Source organism: Crocodylus siamensis, chromosome 11, assembly GCF_052110815.1.
Source record: "Crocodylus siamensis isolate JL-2025a chromosome 11, ASM5211081v1, whole genome shotgun sequence".
In the NCBI taxonomy this organism is placed as follows: domain Eukaryota; kingdom Metazoa; phylum Chordata; order Crocodylia; family Crocodylidae; genus Crocodylus; species Crocodylus siamensis.
Window position 1 is genome coordinate 4,979,703 of NC_143405.1, and position 25,538 is coordinate 5,005,240.

The following is a 25,538-nucleotide window of genomic DNA, read 5'->3' on the forward strand; positions in this document are numbered from 1 at the left end:
GAGAAGCATCTATGGATGCAAGCCGGCGTTTTGGTCGCTTTACTAGCCGCAGCATCGCATTGCAGGCTCATGTTCATCTTGTGGTCAGTGATGACCCCCAAGGCTTTTTCTTCTGTAGTGCTAACCAACGTAGCACTGCTGAGCCTATAAGGGTGCTGCAGGTTTTTCCTCCCAAGGTGGAGAATCTGGCATTTTCCGGTGTTAAACACCATGAGGTTCTCGTCTGCCCATTTGCTGAGCTTGTCCAGGTCAGCCTGGATCACCCGCCTGTCTTCTGGCGTGGATGCTTTGCCCCAAAGTTTGGTGTCATCGGCGAACTTGGCCAGTCCACTCCTGACTCCAGTGTCCACATCGTTAATGAAGATGTTGAACAGGATGGGTCCCAGGACAGAGCCTCGAGATAAGAAGATGTTTTCCCTTCACCTGGAGCCCGAAAGGGTGATGTGATGAGAAGCTCCCTAAAACCAAGGGGACCTGGCAGAACTGAGCACCTCCTCCGGGTCCCTGGCATGAAAACCCTGTCCCTGGAAGTTGCGGGAGGTGCCGATTTATTGCTTGTTATGAGTCAGTGTTGAAACCCTGCTGAATGCACTGGGATCATCTTGTGGGAAAGGCCCATTGGGGTAGAGGCTGCAGTCGGGGCAGATCGGGGGGGGCTGCACTCACACCCCTCTTCAATTTAAAACTGACCGCCTGGCCGCGACCACAGCATTTCTATCCGGGCCGTGCTGACCGAGTCACTTGCCCCTAACATTTATGAAACTATGCCTCCACGGCTCCTTCCCATCCACCTGATCCCGTCTCAGCTCTCCGAGCCACAGGCCTTAAGGCCCCTCTCTCCTATTTTCCTGCTCTGGGGGTTGCACCCACCCGGGTCGCCTTCCTCCTGCCCGGCTCCCCGCGGCCCCCAGCCCCGCTTCCCCCTGCGGTAGGCGGCCTTAGGGGAGGGCAAACCGGGCGACCGCACTTTATACCGATAAAAACGAATGGCGCTGAATCGGTGGGACTGAGGTTGCACCAAGAGACTTCCCTTCCAGTTTCAAAGCGAGATCGAAACCATCCGACTCGCTTATCGGTCACCAAAACTGGGGCCCCAAACGCCTCTCTCGCCCGACAACCCCGCGGCCACCACTGCCCGGGGCTTCGTGCGTAGACACGAGCTTCCAGTCGGAGGAAACCCCCCTCGCCCAGGAGTTTTCTCCCCGGGTACCAAAGCCTTTCCTGCGAGGCGAAGACCGAGAGGGGCCGCGTCCTACGGGGGCATCCCACATCTCCCTCCGGGGAAGGGATGCTCCGCCCTGGGGGCGCCTTTGCAGCGCAGCCTGCCCCCCCATCCTCCCTGCTTTCCCATCGGCTGTCACAAAGCGCCCTCCCCCTGCCAGCCTCCCCTTTAACTGCAGCTCTGGCAGGCGGCGGCAGGAGCCGCAGAGCCCGGCTGCGGCGGGAGATGCTCGGCCGGGCTTAGCCGCGCTCCCATGCAGCCCCGCCGGCCGCCCGCCCGGCCCCGCCCGCAGCATGAGGCGGCTCCGCCGGCTGGTGCGCCTGGTGCTCTTCTGCCCGCTCTCCAAGGGCTTGCAGGTGAGGCACCCCCCCGGGCCATGCGCCCGCGCCCGGGGCCGTCGGGACACCCACCGCGTCCTCCGCCCCCGGGGATGCCCGAGCCAGGCCAGGCACCCGTCTGCCTTCAGGGCCATCGGGAGACCCGTGGTGGGCCCCCCTTTTCCCGGGTTTCCACCCCCTAGGATGCCCAGAGCTTGGTCCAGGCACCCGTCTGCCTTCAGGACCGTTGGGAGACCCACTGCATCCCCCTTCTTCAAGGGCTGAACGCCCCCCGGGATGCCCGGAGCCTGGGCCAGGCACCCGTCTGCCTTCAGGGCCATCGGGAGACCCATGGTGGGCCCCCTTTTCCCGGGTTTCCACCCCCTAGGATGCCCAGAGCTTGGTGCAGGCACCCGTCTGCCTTCAGGACCGTTGGGAGACCCACTGCATCCCCCTTCTTCAAGGGCTGAACCCCCCCCGGGATGCCCGGAGCCTGGGCCAGGCACCCGTCTGCCTTCAGGACCATTGGGAGACCCATGGTGGGCCCCCCTTTTCCCGGGTTTCCACCCCCTAGGATGCCCAGAGCTTGGTGCAGGCACCCGTCTGCCTTCAGGACCGTTGGGAGACCCACTGCATCCCCCTTCTTCAAGGGCTGAACGCCCCCCGGGATGCCCGGAGCCTGGGCCAGGCACCCGTCTGTATTCAGATGCACTGCACCCCGGAGCATGGGGCAGCTGGGATCCAGGGTGGAGGGGGTGAAACACGCAGGGGAATGGACCGAAGGAGAAACTTGGCGTTTCGGGGCATCCGGACCCGGGGCCAGGGGGTGGGTGCGGAGCCGGAGCAGGGATGGCACAGGCGTGGAGGGGGCAGGAGGCACGCCGGGGCTTGAGGCTGCATGCAGAAAGCTGGGCTCAGGCAGGCAGCACCAGGAAGCCCCCGGTGGGGCTGGTTTGCCTCCTTCACCCCCGCTCCATCTGGGTATCTTTTGTGGAGGAGGCCCCTGAGGAAGGCCAGGATGGATGGGACCGTTGCCCACCTGCTCCCCATCCTGTCAGGAGCACACTCACGCCAGGGAAAACAGCAAAGATGCTGGCTTTTGGCACCGAGGGCTGAATGCAAAGCTGGCAAGGAGCTCTGGCCGGGGCCCTGGAGCCGGACCCTGCACCTCGCTCGTGGAGAGCAACGTCGGGTTATTTTCCTGCGACGAAACGCGCGCCGACACTGCAGGCAGGAGGGGAAGTTTGCCCACAAGCCTCATGCTGGAAAGGAGCCACGTTTGCCTGTACAGCTCCTGGCCTGTTAATCAGGCAGCTCTGACAAACAAACCAACCAGCCAGGGCAGCTCTGGACCAGGCTTCACGCACGTCTCGGCGCGCGGAGGTAGTGCATTGAGGGACAGGGAGGAGGGCGAGGGCCGGGCCGTCGTCTCCCCGTAGGGACCGGAGGGGTTGGGAGTGGGACCCAGCACCCCGCGAGTTGTGGCTCGGGTTAGACTCCCAGGGCGTTTCTGTGGGTGGAGGGACCTGTCAATCGGGTCCTGAAAAGCAGAATTTCTCAGCCCCCGTTAGGAAGCATGCAGCCAAGACCGGCTACGAGAGAGGGCAGGCTAGACGGGCACCTCGTAGACCTCCCCGAGTCCACGTAGATGCGGCCCGAGCTTTCGGGAGGCGAAGCTGCTGCACAAGGGCGTGCAGAAAGCCAGCCGTAGCGCCTGGGCTTTCAAGTGGTCGGGGGAGCTGATGGAAAGGTCCCAGTCTCTTTTCGTGCTCGATTAGATGGAGAACGGGCAAAGGGAGAGGGGCTGGCTAGGGCCGGGGGAGAAGGGTGGAAGGACGCGCAGAGGAAGTCGGGGAGAAGAGCAGGAATACGGAAACCTGACAAAACCAGAGAGGAGGGCGGAGGCGTGCCCTCTCATGGCCCAGATGAGCCCCGGGGGCAGGGGAGCTGTGCCCATCGGGGCTGAGCTGGGAGCGGGGTGGGATCCCGGGCCCGGGGGCGAAGGGCCGTTGGCAAGGGCAAGGGCGAGGAGCTGGGGGCTTTTCAGAATCAGCCCAGGGTTTGGAGCAAAACAGCCGTTCCCTTGCCCCCGTCCTGCTGTCTGCACTCGCGGGCCAGCCGCATGCGCGGGCTGCGCCGCGGCCCATGTCCCCTGCATGCAAAGTGAAGGCGAAGGCGCAGCTCAGCACCTGGGAGGACAGGTCCTGCTCGCCGGCTCTGGTGCTCAGAGCAGGGGCCCGAGTCGGCTCAGCCCGAGCGCCACGCCGAGCGGGTAGGGTCCCCCGCACGTGAATCAGGAGCAACGCCCCTACCCGGGTGAGCGCAGCCTCCCAGACCCCCTCTGTAAGGGGGAACCGGGGCCTGCGAGCTCGAGTCGCTGCCTCCCATTACACAGTGTGGAGGCAGAGGTCTTGCAAAGCTGCAGCTGCCCGGAGCCGGTGGAGCAGGGTCCGGGCCCTGAGCCTGCGCCCTGCGCCAGAGGCTCTGCTGTAAAACCCTCCCGTTGTCCTGCCTGCTCTTCGGCTGCGAGAGTTGTGCCAAATCGTATTGACAAGCTCTTAGGCTGCGTCCCCCCGTGCAAGGCCGGCGCTGGCAAAGCGTTGCAGAGCACCTTTTCCCCTCCAGCAGTAAACTCCATTAGAGGAAGGGAAACCACATTATCCCGACAGCTCCTCTGCCTGTCAAGCGCCCTGGCAGAGAGCTTGTGCCCGAGACTTTCCCCAGACCCATCCTGCCTGGATTTCTGCGCCGGATTTAAAGCTGCAGCACAGGCATCCAGGCCGCAGAGGAAGCTGCTTGAGAAGAGCCAGAATTACATAAGGGATTACGCCTCTCTCGAAAGATGCTCGGTTTGAGCTGAACGGATGCTCGCTCTCTACAGCAAAGCAACCACGAATCCGCGGGCGAAGCCTGGCAGGGAACAGCATGGGCCTGGGCTGTTCTTTGTCCTGGTCTCCGAGAAGGCCCTCGGAGGGCAGGGGAAGCCCGCGCGGCACAGGTGGGCTGTGGGGAGCTGCAGCAGAGGTAGAGAGCGAGCATCTTTTGCAGCACGCAGCCGGTTTTGCCTCTAAACCTAACCCCATGCAAGAATTCAGATCCCTTCGCACGCACCGGGGCAGCCGGCAGCTCAGCGTAGGGGCCGGCTGAGCAAGGGGAGGGCAGACCTATGGACGGCCACGGTGCCGGCAGTAACCAGAGGGCTTCGTTTAGCCATAAAACCCTCCATACAGCCAAGTGCATGGTTTCATCTGACATCGGCACAGCCCCAAGCACTCCCTTTCTAGCAACGATGGACGCTGTCTCCGGGGCGGGGGCCGGTGATCAGACACTGGGGGTCTCTGAAAGGTACTTGTCGGTAGGGCATCGCCAGCCATGGCTCCCCTGTTTTACTTGTGGCAGGTTCGGGTGCTCGGTCTGCGCGGTGTGGAGGTTGATGGTAGTTTTAGGAAGAGTTTTGGTGATGGTTGTATGGGGTGGTTTAGATAGGGATGACGGGGGGTGGACTCGGTTTGACCTCGGCAGGTCCCTTCCAGCCCCTGCCACTTCTCTATGATTTTGTGATCTCCCGCTGCATACTGTCCAGATTTCAGTCCAAATGCTCTAGGAAGGGACAGGCTGTATCAGCTCTCTGTACAACACCTGATATAAAGGCACGCTGGCTCCTGCCTTCCTACAGCTACTGCAGTGCACAAAAAATGGGTTTCACTACAGACGGGGTCCTCATTCTGCCTAAAACCAAGCCAGCCAAAATGCCAGTTCTTGTTCTTATTTGTACCTTACAATCCCGGACTAGGTTTTGTAGTTGGATGGAAGATGCTCAAGAAAAAAACAAATGCCCAGCACTGGATCTATAGCAGGGGTAAATTTTGTCTTCGGTATGGACGGAAGTGCCAGGTCTCGCCCAGATGTCCCAAACCCACTGCCACCGGACAGAGAGGAGTCCGAAATATTGCCAACACTCACCTCCCCGTGGGGGTCTGGAGGCTGGATCCCAGCCATGGCCGGCAGACCTCAACAGGTTCAGACAAGGAGCTGGGTTTTTTCCTACCCTCTCTCTCCTGCCAAAGCATAAAGTGCCCAGATAGACCAAAGGGAATCAAGGTTTTGGTCGGTGTCACCGCAGGGAAAGGCCACTGGTGTCATCTTCTGGAATGACTCCACGCAGAGAGACTAATGGAGACCGTCAGAAACGGGCAAGAGACGCTGTCCTCAAAAGCTTTCTCCCCCTCCGTCTGCAAATGCACTCGGATGTCGCGAGGTCCTCAGCGCTCCAGTTGTAGTCGAGCCCTGCCTGGGTCGGCAACCCTGAGCTGAGCAAGGGGCCCACTGCAGCCTGGCGCTTATGCTAAAACCCATCCTCTGCGTCCTCCCTTCCTACTCCAGTTTTAGTTTTGATGAATCTGAGATTTCCCCCCAGATTCCTGCTGATCCTGCGCCCTGCAGGCCTCCTTCCTTGTTCGGTCTTCCTCTCCTTGGCGGCGAGAGTGAACCGATATCAAAGAGGTGCCTTTGCTAATACGCGAGCCATTTTCAAATCAGGCTGATTTTCCATCTCCAGCACACCGCAGCCACGTAGGAGCGTCCACAAATCTCTTCTATTTGACGACTCCTCGTTGTAATGAGATGCCTCTCTTAGCAGACATTAATTAGAGGTGTATTTTCTTGGTGGGGAAACATGGCACACTAACACGGCTTCGTGGGCTGATTCGCACCTTGGTATTTGCAATTAACACACAAGGTGCCGTTATCTGTCCTCCAGCCGAAACGCGTTCACACTTGTCTGCAGACGGGCGTGGAAAGCCATTGACTTTGATGGAACAAAAATGCATGTAGCTAACTGCTACCCATCGGGTGGGAAGACAAGGCAGACAGTACTCAGATGAGCTCTTCTCGGGATTGATGCAGGATGGACACCGATGCAGCTAGATGGTGGGAGCGCTGTCGGACCGACACAATGCGCCCCGGGGTTTGGAAAGCAGACTGGGCCAGGTGCTCAGTGGGTGTAGATCAGTGCAATCGCGCTGAGTCCGTGCTGACAGGCCAAAAGCTGTTTCCTATTTTTTGTCGGACTATTTTACTGCAAACAGAGGGTTGAATTCACCCCCGGTGCCAAAGCTGATCTCAAATGCTGTGTGGTTTGGACTGTGGTCAGAAGCAGTGCCAGGCACTGCATCTAGAAACAGCGTAGGCCAGGGCGCATAAAGAGTGTCTGCTCCTGCAAAGATCTCTGCTAAGGAGGTTTTACCCCAAACCCCTGGAAATATTGGGAAGCCCCTTCGACTTCAGCGCGTGCTGTTTGCAGCCACGATTCTGCTCTGTGGTTTTCAGCTGCGTCCCAGGACGGGTGCAGGCCAGGGCTGGATCTCCAGGAAGGTCCCACAGAGAAGGCAGACGGATATGAAACGAAGCAATTTGGCTAGTGCTGCTGCTTCTCATTTTAAGAGCTGTGGGGGGTTGGGGGGGGATCCCTTGGGACCCCGGCCCGTATTACAGAAGCCAGGCAAGCAACCTGCACTGTAAGGAAGCCAAATGATAGCAACATGGCTGCTGTGGGGTCAGAGTGGAAGAAATTACCATCTTAATGCCAGGAACAAATCACTCGCTGAACCTTGGAGTCATCGGCATGAAATATTATTTATGCATTTGACAGTACGTTCATTATTCACGGTGGCTGTGAACAATCCAGAATGAGATCCTGGTAGTAAGAGCTCAACACCGCCTGGGAGGCTCTCCCTGGGCATGGAGTGTCCTTGAGAAGCAGCAGGTGTTGCCTCCTGCCATCTATATCAGTATATTACTGTTTTATCCTCGCTCCCTTATAAAGTGGATAGTGGCACCGTTACGGGGTTTATGGGTGATGCTGGAATCCCAGCTCTTAGAGGATGCTTTATGCTCATGATAAACAGGAAAGGCAGTTATCTCCCAGGCCGCTGGAGCAATTTAAAAAGGTCGCCTCCTTGGCAGTGGTATATTGGAGCGAGGCTGGCCACATGGACTGCGAATCTGGCCCAGAGGTTTAACAGCATGCATCCAGAGATGGGCAGCTGTGCTGGGTGCTCTCATAGCTGAGCAGCTCTGAAGCATCCTGGGGAGGAAGGAAAGTCGCTGAACACCAGCGTCATCTCACAGATGCTAACAGAGCCCATTGCAACGCCCTCCCTGCATTGGCCAAATGGCCGCAAACATGCGTGCCTCAATGGACCGATGCGTCACGTATGTTGGTGATCCCGCTGCATCCTGCGCGGTTATGCCACCGGGAGCCTGTTTGCATGCGGGTTTCAGGACGTGCGGTCGGGTCGAGTGGCTCGGTCGGCACCTCTGAACCTAGCCGTGGAATCGCCGGCCTTTTCTGGAGTTTGCAAATGACCTACTTGCAGCAGCGGTTGCATAAGAAAGCCTGCGTAGAGATAAATACAAATACCAGGCAGAAGGAGCAACAGCAGGGAGGGGAAAGCCTGCAGTTTCCATGGAGGGGGGAATCGGTATGTCCCCACCCCATGCGCCTGAAGACCCCGCACTGAGCTCTGCAGGCACGGTCCCAACTCTGCGTGCACGGACCGCTGCCTCCCCACGCAGGTAAGCAGGCACATGGCATATGCCATTAGGGTCGATCCCCTGTTATTTGGTGCATGGTCCCCAGTGTTGTATTGTAGTGCCTGTTCTGAGACGTGCTACTCTTGCCGCCACACGGCACGAGGTTTTGGACCGCAGTTTCCCTCCACTGCAGCGCGGCGAAGACAATGCTTCATCAGGACCGCCGTCGGGGTAAAAGTAACTGGATTTTGGCCGAGAGCAGCCAGGTGCTTCTGAGCTTAGCTTGATGCCTTTGGCTTGCTTCTAGCAGCCTGGCACATGGGCACCAGGGTGGGGGAAATCCGGCGAGGGCAGGATGGCAGGGCCCTGCTGCAGCTGATCTTGCTGCAGACATCTCTGATGTGGTTTGGTGGTAGTGCCCCGAGACCCTAGTGCGGGATCAAGGCTCCCACCGCGCTAGGTGCTGTACCAGCACGTGGTTGCTGTCTGTCCCTGCTCCAGTCTGAGCTCAGAGGGACGAGCGTTGGGCAGGATTAGGAGGCAGACCATGGCGTGCTGAGATGCCCACAGAGTAAATTAGCAGCAGCTGTTGCATATTCGCAACCCAGCCATTTGCAAGGCTTGCTAGCACGCCATGCTGACACTTTTTCTGATGTTTTTCCACCCCAGAATCGTCTCCCTGGCATCAAAGTAAAATACCTTTTCCTGGCCTGGCTGGGCATCTTCGTGGGCAGCTGGGTCATGTACATGCATTACTCATCCTACTCCGAGCTCTGCCGAGGACACGTCTGCCGGATGATAATTGTGAGTGCTGGCAAACTTCCCTTGCTCCTGTCATGGCTTTCTTGCTGCTCCGCGGGTGTGTTTGGAGTGCGTGGGCTGGGGTCGGGCTCCTGGAGGCCTCAAGAGCTTGTGTTATGAGAGGGGGGCACTGCATTTTGCCAAGGTAAGCAAGCACCGTGTCCATTTAGCTCTCACTTCTAAGGTGTTTTCAGAGTTTTTGAGCATGAAAGGCACTATATATGTATAATATATATATGTGTGTGTGTGTGTGTGTGTACACACATATACATATATGTATATGTGTGTGTATTTATGTATATGTAGATATGTTTGTATATATATATTGTGTGTGTGTGTGTGTGTGTGTGTGTACACACACATACACCCCTGAGAGCACGCTGTTGTCATTGCAACACCACGTCTCCTGGCTTATAGTTTCCTCTTGTTGCATTTCCTGGCCAGAAAAAGAAAAATTTCTGTTTAAATTGGTTTTATTTTAATTTCTGCTTTAGCCAAGGAAATTCCAGTGGAAACTTTTGCCCTTTCAGTGGGTCTCAGATAGGATGCAAGGGACCCGTAGAGGAGCAGGGACACCCTGGCTGAGCTGGTTGTGCCCAGTAGCGGCCAACAGGTACCGGAAGGGCGCGAAGAGCGAGGCCAGGAGTTGTCAGGACAAGTCTGGTCACTCCAAAGGCATCACGCTCTCCCCAGCCCGGTGTTAAAGGAGCCCTGTGCTTTCCCTGGGCTACCACGTGGCCACTGTGGACCTGGCAGGCCGGGTCCTGAGCCTGCGAGCGGCAGGTATGTGCAGGGCTCTTGCGAGCCGGCGGGGCGGCAGTCCGCGGGCCGGGGAAGAGCAAAGTGCGGCCGGACCGAGCCCCAGCTTCCTCACCACAGGGCAGGAGCATGTCCTGGGCTTGACTGCCGTGCTTGGCATGGGGCCGCCAACCCTTCTGCTGCTGCTCTTGAGGTGCCCTGGGTTTGGTGGGGAGACAGCTCCAGATCAGGAGAGTTAGCCCCCGATCTCCCCGGCTCTCCCTCCTGGGCTCGGACACCCTGGCTTGGGAACCCGCTCGCCTGGCTTCCTGCTGACCGCTGTAATGAGCAGGGAATCAGAGCCCACCTCTGGCACGGTTGGCATCTAGGGTCATCTGCCTCTCCGGCTTCCTTCTTACTGACTCCTTAAACACCCTGAGTATGTGTCAGGCTCCACTTCTTTCTGCCTGTCTTTTCCAAGGGAAATAGCACTGTCCCTAGGCCTGGCTTTGGACGGGGCCTTGGAAGTGGGGGGCCCTGCCTGGTTCTGGGGCCCTTCAGGTCCCCGGCACTGTCTTGTTGCCAGCGCAGTCATTCCCAGAGCACACAAATTGTTCACAGGGCAGCTGGGTGCACAGGACAAAGCACGAGCAACGTGATGGGGACAGACCCAACCCCGGTCTGGGGGGAGAAGAGGAGCTCCCACATGCATCGTGCATGGCAAGGACGCTGCCAGTGTTACTGTGCCAACAGAAGCTCATGAGGCCCCTTCTCCAAGCGAGCAACCCTGCCTCCCCAGCCCTGATGATGAGGAGAGGATGGGGAGGGGACCGGAGCTGGGACATATTTCACTAGCCCACGGCGGCTTGGAAACCTGCTGCCCTGGATGTCCCAGCTTCTCCCTCACTTGGCCTGGCTCAGTCCCTGCCCCTCTGGCAGTCGTCATGCGGCTGTGCTGGCAGCTTGCCCTCCACCTGCTGCCTGTGGCTGGGAGAGGGGCTTTTGGGTGTGGGGCACTGCCTCCTCAAAATACAGGGCTGCTCCGCTTCTCCATGCACCCCACTTCCCAGCATGTGCAGGAGGCCTGTCTGCTGCGAGGTGCATGTCATTTTGCACACAGAAGACAGCTAGCGTGTGCATGCGTTGCTTAAAAGCATGCGCATGCGTGCTTGTGGACTGCTGTCTAGGGGCATGCTTGCTTCTCAGCTGGAGCGTCTACCTCTGGGGGTGTGCTTGTGTCTGTGCACATCCGTGTGCACTTGCGAGCTGGTGTTTGCACACGTGCGTGCGAGGAGACAGGCACGCTCCTTCTCCCCACCCTCCCCCTGGTGAGAGTCTCCCAGCCCCACGGGGTATTCCCCAGACGGGTCGCCTAGGCAGGTCCGTTCTGGTCAGATGTTAGCAGGATGAGAAGGGGCCTCGAGGCAGGGCTGCCCTTCGGTTTTACCACCTACTGTCCATCCTGCCCCTTCGGGGGTCTCCACCCTGTTGTTCCTCCCTGCCCCGGAGCTCAGCGGCCCGCTCTGCTAATAAAGGCAAGCGCCAGGCGCGGGGGCATGGGTCTGAGCCAGCCCTGGGCACTGGGGCAAGAGCGCTGCATGGCTGACCGCCCTTGGAGCTCAGTGCGGAGGAGTCCTCCAACGCATGCCTCAGCTCACCCGTTGGCACCTGTCTCTGCCTCTGGATCTGGTGCCTGGCTCTGCAGCAGCGAGGCAAGCAATGGGTTCCCAGAGCCCCGCTGGGTCAGGCCCGTGCCTGGCTTCACTATCCCCGCTGCAGGGACCGCTGCGTCTCGGCCCCCTTGTTCTGTGCCCTGAAGCAGCGTGTGCAAACCTGGCTGGTTTGAGCAGAGCGGGAGGGGAGCAGCTCCAGCCTGGAGAAGAAACGTCCAGCTCAGCCCAGGAGCATCCAGCATCTGTGGCATCGTTGCGGAGCTGCAGCAGCAACCACCAGCCCCTGCCCATCATGTTCAGGGCCAGGTCCTTCGCTAGCGCAGACTGGAGCAACCCTGGTGCGTGCGCAGAGGCCTCCTGGCTGCGCCGCGCCGGGGTCCGGCCCCGCCGGGGGAGGCGTGCGGAGCGACAGCCATCCATGGCACACGTCTCCGATGCAGAACGATGGGGAACCTGCAAAGAGGCTTGTCTAGGAGCCACCCCCGGGGATGCCAGCGCTGCCGTGTGACTCACTGGGACGCCGAACACGTAGCGGGGAGGTTGCCGTACCACCTCTGCTCTCCATTGCAGAGGTGCCTGGTGAGGCGCGTGCTGGCATCCGGGCGTCGCGGCAGACCCGTGTGCCCGGCCTGGCTGTGGAGGACCTGCAGATGCTGCTTGCGGCGTCTCACCCTCTCTGACAAGTGGCAGGCGCCGAGGGGTTCATGGTCCCCAGTGTTGTATTTAGCCCCCCCAGCCGTATTGGTCTGGCGCGCTCATGCGCGTAGGGTGGAACCGGAGCGTGCTCCATCCACTCCATGCATTGACCTGGTATTGCAGTGCTTCCAGGACCGGTGCAAAAAAAAAAAAAAAAAAAAAAAAAAAGGGTGGGAGATCGGGGACCAGCTTGGGGCTGGTTTCTGCAGGACGCGAGTGTGACGGCAACGGGCAGCGCGTGAGAAAGCGCCGGAGGAGCCGGGACTGAAAGCAGGAGCTGGACGGGCCTTGAGGCGAGGACAGAAGCCGATGGGGCTGTGCTGCAGAAAGAGCCGGCTTTGGCATGAGCTGCGACTCAAGGCCCGGCACCCGTTCCTTGCAGATATTCGCCCTCCTGGCTGGGGATGGGGGGAGAAGTGCCGTGCGCAGGGCAGCGGTCCGTTTGGGTGAGGATGCCCCGGGCCGGCCGCGACCGGGGTCCTGTGCATCGCCGTCTGGTGCTGCTGGTCTGGGGAGCCGCCTGCATCGCAACAGACCCCCTAACGCCAGAGCTTGTCTGCCCGCTAGCCGGAGCTCGATGGGCCGGGGCTCACCCACGGGCGAGCCACGGCTTGACCCCAAGGGTCACCCCGCCGGCCCATCCGATCTACCACTCGCACGAGACTCATCCCCACCGCTGGCAGGAAGCGGGGAGGGGGAATCCCCCGCAGGGCCTGCTAGCACCAGGGTGCGCTGCGGCCCCTGGTTAACGACCTCATGGCAGTGGATCTAATTAGCAGCAACATCCCTTCGGGCCCGAGCTTGAATCCAGAGAAGCCGTGGCCTTCTGTGATGCTCTTGGCCCGCCAGCGAAGCACGGTCATCATTTGCGTCGTGTAGGTGGGGAAACAGGCACCGAGGAGGGAAGGGATGTCACCCAGGAGGTCGGCGGCAGAGCCGAGAAGCGGACCCAGGCGTCCTCAGGCCCAGGCTGGTGCTCTGGGCACCAGGTGATGCTGCCGCCCCGATGAAGCACTTCTGGAGGGGGTGACGGATGCGGGTGCCGCGGGGCTGGCACGGCCAGGAAGCCGCTCGGCGCGCGTGATGGATAAGGCCCTGCGCCGCGGAGGGGGGTCACAAGGGAGCCGTCGCTCACACCCGTCACCGAGAGGGGCTCTTTAATCAGCCGTGTTTATTAAAAGGCCGTATTACACCTCGCTAATGGCCTGGGGAGCGTGCCAGAGGGAACGGCAAAGCTCTTAGTGCACAGGCCCAGGAGGGAGAGGGCAGCGGGAAGAGAGCCACGATTTCTCGGCGAGCGCTGGGGCTGGACACGACCGCTAATGAAGCGTGCTCGAGGCCTCGATTTCACGCCTGCTCGGAGGAAGTGGCCGCTCCGCGCGCGGCCAGGGGGGGCTCCCGGCAGCCAGGCCTACGGTGCTGGAAGAGGCGAGGGAGCAGGAGAGGGCTGCGGGGTGCAGCCAGCAGCGGGGACCCGGGGCTGGTGAGTCGTCCGTGTCCTGCGGGTCGTCAGACGGCAGCTCTGGCATCAGACGCAACTCGGCAGATGCCTGGAAAACAGCAGTGCCTTCCTCCTCCCCCCGCCTCTCTTCATCTCTGCACAACCCCTCGGCCAGCCCTTGAGCCTGGAGGGAGCAGCCGGCCCTCCCGGCCGCGTTCACGCTCGGCTCCGAGCTGCGAGCGCCCGAGTCTCCTCCGAAGAGCCCCAGCAGCAGGCGGGGAGCACGCCGACCGCCGACCGCCGCGGCTTTCGCCCACCACGGCCGCGAGGGAGCTGATAGCGGCGTGCCGAGCGATGGGGTGGTGGGAGGCCCGAGGGCACGCGTGCGAGGGGAGGAGGGGGCAGAGGACTGTGGGGGGCTCTGCCCACGCGGATCCCAAGGGGAAGGTCACAGGCCTCGAGGAATGGGGCTCATCGGGCCCCGGTCCATGGAGGATGTGACCCGCAGCGGCCTTCCCACTGCACGTGTGCCAGAGCTGGCGGTCACCTGGAGCCTCAGAGCCAAACTTTTTTAGCAGACTAGCCCTGCAGCCCCCCAGATGCTGCTCTGCCTGATCTGCTGCTCTGCTTTCTGCTCCTCGGCCATCTCCAGTGCCTTATACAGAGCTGTGTTCACCTCTCAGCTCCTCTGTGCCGGGACCCGGTGGTGCTGGAGTTTCACTGTCAAAGCTAGCAGGTGCAAGCCCTCCGGCCCAATAAACCCCTGACTCTACCTGGTGAGGTGTGCTAGGTCCATCATTGCAGCCTGGGAGGGACCCTTTCCTTCTTGCCCTGACCCTTACCATCTGCTAAGTGGACGGTGGCCGCTCGGGTAAGCCCCGGTCACAGACCAGCAGCTCGATGCTGGTCAGGAGGGACAGTCGCTGCTGAAGACACCTGCCCGTCTCAGCACCAAAGACCGCGGGCGACCACGGATGGGGAGCCAAGAGATGCACGCGACGGGAAGTGGAGATATCAGGTTTGAGAGCCAGGCCCCAACTTCTGGTCGTAACAGTGATTTCCCTTCCCTGGGAACAGGCTATCATTCAGCATCGCGGCATCTCCCTGCGGCGAGCGAAGGTGACCTTGCACCGCCGGGACGACGGCAGAACAATTTAACGAGACGTCAGCGGGAAGGGCGCGGGGCCAGGCAGACACCGGTGACCGTCACCACCGGCTCGGGGAAATGCAGTTACAATGTCAAGGCACTGCAAGCACAAGGCACTGCCAGGCCGGCTTTGGCCCTGGCTGCGGAGGGCAACAACGGCCTCTCGTCGTCGGCTGCATGACGGCGGCAGGCTCTGCAGCCAAGCCGGCTCCAGCTAACGCCACGGGCTTGTGAAGGAGGCCGGGAGCGAGCCTGAGCTTTTCAATCGCTAGCCTGTCCTGGCCTTGGGCCCCAGTGGCCCGTGAGAGGGTCTAGAGAAACAGGCTGCTCAGTGTGTGCAAGGGGCTGTATGGGCAGAGGGGCAAACCCCTGCCCAAGGATGTGATACACAAGCAGAGGTTTCTTCGGGCTATTCATGGGCTTGTCCTCGCCTTATGTCCCCATCTAGCCCCCCCGGTGCCCGGCAACATCTGATCGTTGTCACTTTCTGCCTTGGAGCCCTCTGCCATTTCTCCAGTCACTTGGGTTTCTTCGCTTTGGAGCAGGGAGACCAGAACAAAACCTCAGCTGGACTGAGCCATCGCTAGACTCGGAGGCCAGAGGAGGTGTACTGTCCTGCCAAGCACGGGCCGTGAGGGATTCCTCTTCCTCGAGCCCCAAACTCGTGGTTGAGACAGCGGCTCTTTTAGGCCACCCTGCGGCATAGACCCCTGAGGCCGGCTGCTCCGAAGGTGAATCCCCCTTATGGCTAAAAACTTTTGGACCTGGATTCAGGCTCTTGCCTGCTGCGTTCCTCTATTATCAGAAACCCTCCGCACATTTAGGTCCCTGCACACTTCAGTCGAGTCCCTTCTTAACTCCTTTGAGCAAGCCAAAAAAAAAGGCTCCTCCTAGGAGGTTTTCCAGCTCTGCCATAGGTCTCGTAGCACTTCTCCAAATCCCTTCCCCTTTCAGCCTCCCCGTGGAAATGCGCACAGTTGAGCTGGACCTCGGCATCCCATGGCCATGTCCCCAACACCATAGGCAGATATAGGACCACCTAGGTTTGGGCTTGCTCCCAGCCTCCTCTGGGCTTGCTCTTCTGCTCACACCCAATGCACTGCGCGGGAGCTCACATGTACTCATGTCCCACTAGGACCCCCAGGCCCTTTCTGGCATCCCTGTTTTCCAAAACGCAGCCCCCATGTGCTGTATATTTTGTATCTGGACCCATGCAGAGGTAGCTACAAGCCTGCATCAGGTTCCCGAACGCTGACAACACGTGCAATTTGGACCATCGGGGTTAGAGGAAAATCCCCAGCTCAGAGCTCATATGCACAGATGGAGGTGCTGGGGCATGGCCTGTGTTTTGCTTGCATGTAGTAGATTTTGAGCACAGCAAGGGGGCTTATAGACACCTGCCATAGCAGTAGCCCTCCGAGTCCAGGTTGTGAAGGGCTCTGTCCCCACCCTGCCTCACCTAATACTTGGTTTGCACTCATTCTCCTTCTTTCCCTTGCAGCCCAGATTTGAAGCCCGGCCCCGCGGAGGCCTCCAGCGGCTCTCTGGGATGCTGCCAGGGCAGATCCAGTAGCTCTGGAGCCCAGGCAAGCAGATGCAGCACTCGCAGGGTCATTGGAGGACACCATCTCTCCAGGGCTGCACTGCAATTGCAGCTTGCCTGTGCAGGGCTGGGCTTGTGGCATGTTTTAGTTAGCTGTGTAGCGACGCGCTCCCACCCCACGGCCTAGCTAGACCCCTTCTCCGTTGCTCTTCTCCCATCCTCACTGCTGATTTGCCTCCAGAGAGGCTATACCTGCCCCAGCAGCTTCCTCCAGCACAACTTAGAGGCTTTGCTTTCCTTGCATTCACCTAAGAAGGGGTCAGACCCCAGCTGATTTCAGCACCCCCTTCCATTGCTAGCAGTTGCTCAAGCAAGCCGAGTGCAAAATCACCTTGATCGTGTCTTTGCCTCAGAAAATCCCCTACCAGATGCCTCCTCCCCAGAGCCCCCAACAGCCTCCCAGCCCGGCAAAAGGTGCTCAGCCCTCCAACAAGCCCTTTTCAACCTGTGCCTGGGCGTCAGTTCGCTCTCCCAATCAGCCGGGCACCCAAGGGCAGGTGTGGCTCGTCTCCCACTCGGGCACTGCCTGCACCTGGGGCTGCTCCTGATCAGCCCTTTGTGGGACCCTCTCATCAAGTGTCCCCACCTGCATCCGATCAGGCACACAGCAGCTCCCAAAGACATTTGGGACTGGCTGAGGCCAGCCCCCTGCAACTGCAGATAAGGAGAGTCAAGAGGATGGATTTGCCTGGGGGGTTTGGACAGGGCTCCTGCTGCCTCAAGCAGGGGGTTGGACTAGATGTGACCTTTGCTCTGTGATTAACCAGGTAACGAAGCCTTCCTCCCCAAAATCAGGACCCAGCACTTTGTCCCTCCCTAAAGAAATATAATACCTGTGCACAATAAGACACCAGCTGTAGTGGGACTAACTCCAGGACACAGACCTCCTGGGACTGGAAAATCTACCTTCCCTTCCTCCCCAGTGCATGCAGCTGCCGTGACACGGCCTTGTGTGCGCTTATTAGGTCTGCTGGGAGATGCTGCTAATTGGCCTGAGAGGATGCTCTTATCCAGCTTCTGGTTCAGGAGGTAGCCCATAGCTGCCACCTAACCTAGAAAGAGCATAGCCACGTCCACACTGTGCCAGGAGCTGTTGTTTTGTGGCCCCTCACCAAATCCCTGGGCTAAAAGTCCCATTTCCAGGGTTCCCTGGGTGTGCTGCCCCCAGATCTGGGGCTGGCCCAGAGATTTCGGGGGGGTGCATGGCTTTTGTCCACAACTACATGCATGCCAGACAGAAATTAAGCAATAAATCTGGGACTTCAGCAGCAGCGTCCTGGCTTTCACAACGCAGCATGAGCCCTTCCCCGTCTGTCCCGGGAAGAAGCTCTGACTTCGTCTCGTCACAGGTCCTCGAGCATCAGAGGGCTCCATCCCATCCACCTGAAAGCGAGCCTTGTCATTTCAGACGCTCCTTTCTGCTGCATCCCCTGCACACCTCCTGGTCACACTTTCCAGTGGGGTTTTTCCTGTTGCCGCTGTATGAAGGACCCACACAACGCAGGAACTGGACAAACTGACTAGCAACCACACGCTGTTATCAATGCACAACTTACAAAACAAGGGAGTAGCTGTATATTTTTTCTACTCTATCACTTAGGGTCGCCCTGGGTATTGTATTACTCTCTAACACGAGGCTAGCAGTCACTGCAGGCGGATCTGCTTTTAAAGCAGGAGATTTCCCCTCTGAGCAGGCTGAAAGCAAAGCAACCAGCCGAACCCTGGCGATATACAGCAAGTTGGCATGGGCTTAATTATTAGCCAGTCCGAATGCTGAGTCACACCCAGTAAGTCTATAGTAAATGGTTTTTGATAATGATTTTGTGTGGGAGCTCCCATCTCTGAGAGCCACTTGAGGATAGCTATTTTTTTAAATTAATGAATAGCTGGCTCTCTCCAATCCTGGGTAAACAGGAAAGAAACCACAGGGGCTTCTCCTCGTTCTGGGCTCTGCCCATAAAAGAAACCCAGCCCTGTTTCTGGCAGGCCGCGGATTTCTTGGGGTGATCGCAAGGGTGCGGCTGGGCTCTCGGGGCCCGTTTACCCCCCACCCGGAGAGGAGCAGACTCCTTAGTCTTGAGTGCCTGGCCTTCACATCAGCCACGGGAGAAGAAAATCGGCAGCAACAGTGCACAGGCTACAGCGAAGCCTCCCCGCTGTGGCTGGCTTCATTGTATTTATGTGCACGTGGGTCGCAAAGCCAGAGCCCAGCTGCCTCTCACCCTTCGCTCTGTAATGCACCGGGCCTTCCCCACCATAACTCGCCCTAAAGTCACTGCAGAGGCCAGGCTTCCCCATTAACTGGCTATGAACGCACTGGTAGGAGCTCAGGGAGCTGCAACTGTCTGGTCCCAGTGCAGAGAAGTAATCAGCAAGTAGCGGCACGCTCAGCTGGTTTGACCTGTGGGGAAACTGAGGCACGGAGCAGTAGCGCTGTACAGAGGGCTCTGGGCACCCTTGCTTGAGGAAACAGAACTGGAAAGGAAGGGCGCAGGGGGGCCTCGGTTGCTCTGGAGGCTCGTTGACAACCCGGGGTTGAAGTTAAACCGGGGGAATTTGCTTCTCGTCTGCTCTGGGCAGCAGCACGGGCCAGGCTGCCTGCGGCTGGGCTGGGGCCACGGGGTAGGGTCGAGGATGGCAGGTGGCTGTTCTGGGAGCTGAGCTCCAGGCACGGCTCCTCCTAGTGCAGGAACGAGCGACCCTGCTAACGAACCGGTTCACGACTCTGCCTCTCCCCAGTGCGACCAGTACAAGAAGGGGATCATTTCCGGCTCGACGTGCAGGGACCTGTGTGACGAACACACGCTCGTGTTCCAGCACTGCCTCTCCTCGTCCCCCACGCAGCAGGTGGGTAGGGCTGCGCGGGGGCACTGGCGCGGCGGGCACGTGGGATATAAAGTCTGGCTGGAGGGAGAGGCCTCGGGTTAGTGCTGGGCCTGCTTGGGAGGTGACTCGAGTGTAGTGGGCAGCTCCTCTAACTCATGTCTTTGGCTTGGGAGGCTGATGTGCATGTTCCCCAAACCTCCACCACCTGCTAGGTCAAGGGTTGAGCTAGGGCAGGTCCTCCCCTCTTGCCCCTTTGCTTGGTGCAGGATGACAGAGCAATGCAAGGGACGCCTGCCCTGCCACTGCCTGTGTCAAACTGGTTGGGCAGCTCCAAGTGTCCTGTCCCCACAGCGGCCAGCCTGCTCTTCGCTGCTGGCCAGCGCTCAGGCTGTTGAAACGGGTCCTGGAGCCTCATTAATCTCTCCCCACGGGCTCACGGCCTCTGGGCTGTCCTTGCATCCCTCCCTCTCAAGAACCCATCAGCTAATCCCTTCCCTTGACTTTCCATCCATCCCTGCTTGACCGCTTCCCTTTCCTTTGGTCCAGGTTTACAGCGGGCTCTGGAAGGAGAAAGAGGTGATCATTAAATGTGGCATCGAGGAGGCCTTGAAGGTAGACAGCAACCCCGATTCCGCTCCCCGGAGGGACCTAGTTCTCTTTGACAAGCCAACCAGAGGGACGTCGATGGATGAGTTCAGAGAGATGCTCCTGAATTTCCTAAAAGTCAGTGTGGCGCAGAGTGAGCTCTCTGCCTGTGTGTTTCATGACGGTGTATTATATCCCCTCCCTCCTGAAACCCTGGGGCCAGGGAATGGCACTTGGCCCTGTGGAGGGAGCAAAACTAATTATGGACTTCCCTCCCTGTGACAGCACAGGGGTGAAGGTCTCTGTCCAGAGCCACTGGTTCCAGGGTAGGGCTTTTCATGCAGTATTTTGTGATACTCAGGATAATACCGGTAGTGGCAGATAACAGAGGAAGAGACTGGAGGAACCCCTAGGTTAGGAAACATGCCAGAAAAGTCAGGGGACAGTCAGTGTGAATGTAAATTCAACCCTCACGTTGATTTGAAATTCACTGAGTCAAGACTTCTTGAACATTTTGCTGGTGAGCGTGTTCATTTCTGCTGACTTTTAACTCTGAAACATAAATGAATTTTAAACCCAGGCTCCAGTTCACATGCCTTTCTAGTCCCAGTCAACTTTATAAAGCAGTTATAAAGACGCTCTCCATTTCCCTCACTGAGATCTTGCACACCTCCAGTCCTGCACGTGGCGTGTAGCCTTGCTGTGTGCGGCTGTGTAGCTGTAGTTCGCTCCCAAGCTGGCCATATTTCTGCTGTGGATGAAGCAAGCCCTGTATTTTGTGTTACAGAAGCGTGTTTACAGAGGAGGAAGAAAGCCTCCAGGGTGAAAGATGTCCCTTGGCTATCATTAGCCATGTGGATGTCACTCTGAGTTAAGGCCTGTGACAGCTTATCTCCAGCCAGGCTGGCAGATGACATTGGAAGTCACCATGTTAGGAAAACTAGCAAGGCTGAAATTAGTGACAGTCTCCTCCATCTAGAAGAACGAGGTGGGGATCAACGCTGTGCTCCAGGCAGAGAATTGTCAAACTCATTCGATGCAGATGAAAACCAAGGTTTTCAGGCTCCTGCCACGCATAGCTACAGGCCTCCTCGTGACTTTCTGAGAACGGGCATCAACCTTAACTCTAAAACAATTCTCCTGGAACGGATCAATTATTGGACTCCAGTCCGCTGCCAGACTTACCATAGAGTAGCTGTTTCAGAAATTTGAGGAACACTTGTGCTGCTTTCATACCAACAGGCTAGCTTCCTTCCCCTCCTACGAGCTCATTTGTCTAGCTGCACTTGCTGGTAGGAAGTAGGTTAAAACACAAAAGATGTAGCTCACAAGAGCAGCCTCTCAAAGCTACATTAAGGTAAGTGCTATTCTTTCATTAGCACAAATCTCCGCTGCCCCTGGGCAACGTAGCAGTTCACCACACAGCATGGCTGCACCTAACACAGGTAGCTGCTCCTTCCTTTGACTTTCAAATCGTGTTTTGCCAGTTTGCTTTGCAGAAATTGAACTTTTGTATCTTCTGGAATGAGGGTGTCATTCCTATTGCAAGGGGGGTGGTCCTCTGAACACATGGCTGGAGGCATTGAGTCAATAGTTGCTGCATCTCCCTTCGGACAGGTCCCAACTGTGTCAAGGGCTTGATCAGCATTTGCTGTACTTAAGCTGCACCCTTGAAGATTTCTTAGGGTTTGGAGCACTCTCAGGCTGCTCCAAGCTGCTGGTACGTATACCGGTCCAGCTGTAATCATTGGGGCACAGCAGGGAATTTGCACTGCAGTTGGTCAAGAGGAACATGTTAGGAGCAGAGCACCCACATACTCTGTTCCATGGGTTAATATATACCGGGGTGGGAAAAATACAGCCCAGGGGCTGGATCTGGCCTTCCAGGACATTCTATCTGGCCCACGGGGCTCCTAAAAAATTTCAAAAAATAGTATTTATTTGTTCCTGGATGCCTGTCAAAGATGACAGGAGTCAGGGACAATAGGACCCAGGGGAAACTGGCAGCAGGACCCAGCAGCAAGGCCCCTACAGCCCCGCCTCCCCAACCAGAAGCCCCTGCCTAGCAGAGGCTTCTGGCCTGGGACTGTGGGGTGTTCCTACTTCCCTGTGCCGGAGAGGTAAATGCAGCCCTTGACAGCATGCCAAAACTTGGTAAGTGGCCCTCCGCCCAAGATACTTGTCCGCCTCTGATATACACAGTGCTCAAGCAGGACATGGCATGTTTAAAGGAGCTGATGCAATTCCTCATTTACTTGCAGTCTAACCTCGGAGATCAGACATCCCTGGCAGCCTTGGTGAACCAAATCATCACGATGGCCGACGTGAACCGAGACGGGAAAGTGTCTCTGGCAGAGGCTAAGTCCATCTGGGCGCTTCTTCAGTTGAATGAATTCCTCCTCATGCTCTCCCTGCATGAGAAGGAGCACACCTCCAAGCTGCTGGGGCACTGTGGGGACCTGTACATCACAGAGAAGATCCCTCACAACTCTCTCTATGGCATGGATGTTCCTCGCTTCCTCCAGCCACTGCTGCCCTCTGCCATCCACCGACTCGTTCATCAGTGGTTCGCCCCAGCTTGGCCCAGGAGAGCCAAAATCGCCATTGGCCTCCTGGAGTTTGTGGAGGAGATATTCCATGGCACGTACGGGAACTTCTACATCTGCGAGACCAGCTTTAAGAACGTGGGGTACAATGACAAGTATGACTTCAAAATGGTCAATCTGAGGAAGGTGGCCACTGAGATGACAATCAGAGGTTTCCTCAAAGGACGTCACTGTGAGCAGAACGTGGACTGCACCTACGGCAAGGACTGCATGGCCACTTGTGACAAACTCATGAAACAGTGCAAAAACGAGGTGGTCCAGCCCAACCTGGCTAAAGTCTGCGGGCTCCTGCAGGACTACCTGCTGTACGGAGCGCCGTCTGACCTGAGAGAAGAGCTGCAGAAGCAGCTACGAACGTGCATGACTCTGAGCGGCCTGGCTAGCCAGATGGAAGTGCACCACTCACTTGTGTTGAACAATCTCAAGACTTTGCTGTGGAAGAAGATTTCCAATACCAAATATTCCTAATGGGGAAAACACAGCTGGGGGTTACCAAACTGGAATTTCATGGTGGGGAGGGGGTCCAGCAGGTCTTTCCTCATTTGCTCCCCCAGCAGAAACACGCCATAAGCAGGGAGCTTGGCATAGCTGCAGCCCCTTTTCCTTCTTGAAAAAAAAAGCATCCTGACCTGAACCACTCGGTAGCATCATTGATAGCATTTTTTAGGCCTGTGAGGGTATGATGCAGAGTAGGAATACAGACAACCTGGCTGAATGGGACTGCAGGAAGAAGCTGATGGGGTGGGGGTGGGGGAGAGAAGCAGGGTCTAATTGTAGCCATCTTTCTTTTTAATCCAGGAACAATCAGAAATGGAAAAAGAGGGAAATAATTATCGCGTTGTTGTTGTCACATTTCATTTTGATGAACACCTCTGATGTAAATAGCTTTTATGTGACTCGCATGGGTACATCGATAGGAAACAGCAGCCTTTTAAAGACCAGCTTCCTTGTGATATTTTTGAATGGCGGGTTACCATACCCAGAGGAACCTGCACAATTATTAATTTTTTTTAACATCTGAATCAGGCACTCTCGAATGCAGCTGTTGTGTAGGGAGCAGACAGAGAGGCTTTTCCATGTGTGCTTACACTTTTGGTTAATGTTATGCATCTATTTAAAGTGCCTGACTTCTGTAAAGTGGGGGGCTGGGAAATTCCAGGCTGCTTAAATTGCTGCTAATACTGGCAGAGGATGGCATGGCTGCCTGCTAGAAAAATGAACCACCCCAACATGTTGTTTTGGACATTTATAAGAGGAGTGCAGTTGAAGGTACACAGTGATTCCCATGAACCAGACCTATAGAAAGTCTCAGACCTAAGACACACGGCGAATACAGTAATGTATATAACTGCTATGTGCTAGCAGTTAAGGTATCTCATTCCAGACTTGCTCAGGGCTTTCACTTGTCAACCCCCCTGGAAAGGGGAACGTGTCATTACTAAGGCTGAGATTCTGAGCCAGAAATAACAGGGGCTGCGCCGCTCCCTTGTTTGGGGTTGTCCACAGAAGCTGGCATACCGCACTAGCTCAACAGGTTACCTGGGCTCGTGTGGGCCTTGGGCCTTTTTTAATAGTACAAACTTTCCATATAAAGGGAAATCAGCAGTGTTCAAATGCCAATTCAGGTCCAAGCGCTTTGCTTCACTTAATCATTTTAAAATGAAGCCAAGCTTTGCTTGCAAAAGCAAAAAGCTAATACCGCATTAGCGCGTTTCTTTGCCCACGATTAAACGGAGGCAATACTTCAGTTGGCAACAAGGAAAGCCTCTCAGTTGGCTGCCTGACCACTCCCTGCTTTCAGACTCCAGACCCCATTTATGTTCAATTATAACAACCCTTTCAGGCCACGGATGGAGGGGAAGAGTTTAATTTCTGTAAACTACAGTTAGCTTGTTCTCCATTTTCTAAGCATTTTACTCATATTGACAGACCATATGCCAGTTATCCAACAACAGTTGGTTAGCGAAGCGAAGCGCACATTTGGGAAACAATCAGTGGAAGAAAAAAAAAAAGTCCCTCTCGAAATATATGGCCTCTGAAGGCAATCTTTAGTGTCACAGCTCTAAACTTATGAGCCCTTTGGAGAGAAGATACCAGCGTTTCCTTCTATTAGTTCTATAGGATCATCATTACCTCTCACCGTTATTTATGGAGAAAATGTTTTAGTGTCAGCGATGCTTTAAATCTAGCATGCAGTCATTGTAACTTGCTTCCCAGAGAGGCCAGCTTTGCAACACAGTAATTCATCTACCAGAAGGTTAAGCATCTTTGGCTTTTCGATCATTTATTTATTTATTTTGGTGTGGAGGTACTCTTTTTGTACAAGCAAGCAACATTTAACTTCCTATCGACGGTGCAAAGATGCAAGTAAACTGAAGCTTTAGACTGGCATACGCAGGGCATCTGCTGTTATAAAAGGTGAGAGTTTGGGAGGAAAAGATTTGGAGGTTTTCCAGTCAGCCTGGAATTCAGTTTTAATGATGATAAATTCAGATGTAGTTGCCATGGCTATTGTTCTACTATCCTATATTTCTATGGCAACCAACCACATTGACAAATTATTTTTGCTTTTCTACTAGGAAAAAGGTGCTTTTCAAAATATATATACACAAATAATCCTCTTCAAATTTCTGGAGATTATTATTCATAGTCCAGTTGCTTTATAAATGAAGGCTTGAAAGCTGATTGTAACCTACATTTTCCCAGAGGACTGGCACTGTCTCTTTACCTTTTAAAGAAGTCTTCATGCCACTGGTTTTCCAAATGAACAAGGAGTCAGGAGGTTAAAAGTCAGGAGGTTCGTGGATGATATAATGTGACTGTAAATGATATCAAAGTCCCTTCTCTATAAGAGTCTACAATGGGAAAGTGAAGCTTGATGCTGAAGGTACCCTGTGTGTCTAACAGAGATAGAATTAGTTAAGCCAACGGCTATTCAAATAAAACCAGTATTGACAAAAAATGAACACTCCCTCTCCAAGTCATTCATTTACAGTTTATAGTAATTTCCACGGTGTGCAGGTACGCTGGACCGTTTCCACCATTCCCCAAAATCTTGCATCCTATTTAGAATGGGACTACATCCTTCCTTTCCTGGCTCGAGAGATGTGTTGCATTAAAGGAAATTCTTACTCCCATGGTTTAGCATGTGTGGCTCTACACTAGGGTAGTGGCAGGGCGGCAGGAGGGAACAAGGCTAAAGATGCATTGCTTTGAGTGCAAGAATTTCTCAGACTTGTTAAATACTGCGCAGTTATATCAGGTAAGGAGGAGACAGAGCCTAGAAATGCACAGGGAAGGCCACACAATCCAGTCTTGCCTTGCACTAGCATTGTAGACCGATGCCAGG

The 25,538-nt window shown here is 56.5% G+C and overlaps 1 protein-coding gene across 1 annotated transcript; it reads left to right on the forward strand.

Moving 5' to 3' along the window:
* Positions 1-1,433: 1,433 nt before the first annotated feature.
* On the forward strand, positions 1,434-25,233 carry DIPK1B (divergent protein kinase domain 1B). Its single transcript, XM_090022590.1, has 5 exons — positions 1,434-1,578; positions 8,743-8,877; positions 18,912-19,019; positions 19,545-19,721; positions 21,845-25,233. Exons 1-5 carry the CDS (start codon positions 1,516-1,518, stop codon positions 22,655-22,657), a joined length of 1,296 nt encoding a protein of 431 aa, XP_089878716.1. The 5' UTR covers positions 1,434-1,515; the 3' UTR covers positions 22,658-25,233.
* Positions 25,234-25,538: the final 305 nt, after the last annotated feature.

Bases quoted from the DNA above. Each gene is read 5' to 3' on its own strand.
- DIPK1B (XM_090022590.1), top strand. From the start codon at position 1,516: ATGAGGCGGCTCCGCCGGCTGGTGCGCCTGGTGCTCTTCTGCCCGCTC. The intron at 1,579-8,742 runs GTGAGGCACCCC...TTTCCACCCCAG, and splicing joins CGCTCTCCAAGGGCTTGCAG to AATCGTCTCCCTGGCATCAA. The intron at 8,878-18,911 runs GTGAGTGCTGGC...GCCTCTCCCCAG, and splicing joins ACGTCTGCCGGATGATAATT to TGCGACCAGTACAAGAAGGG.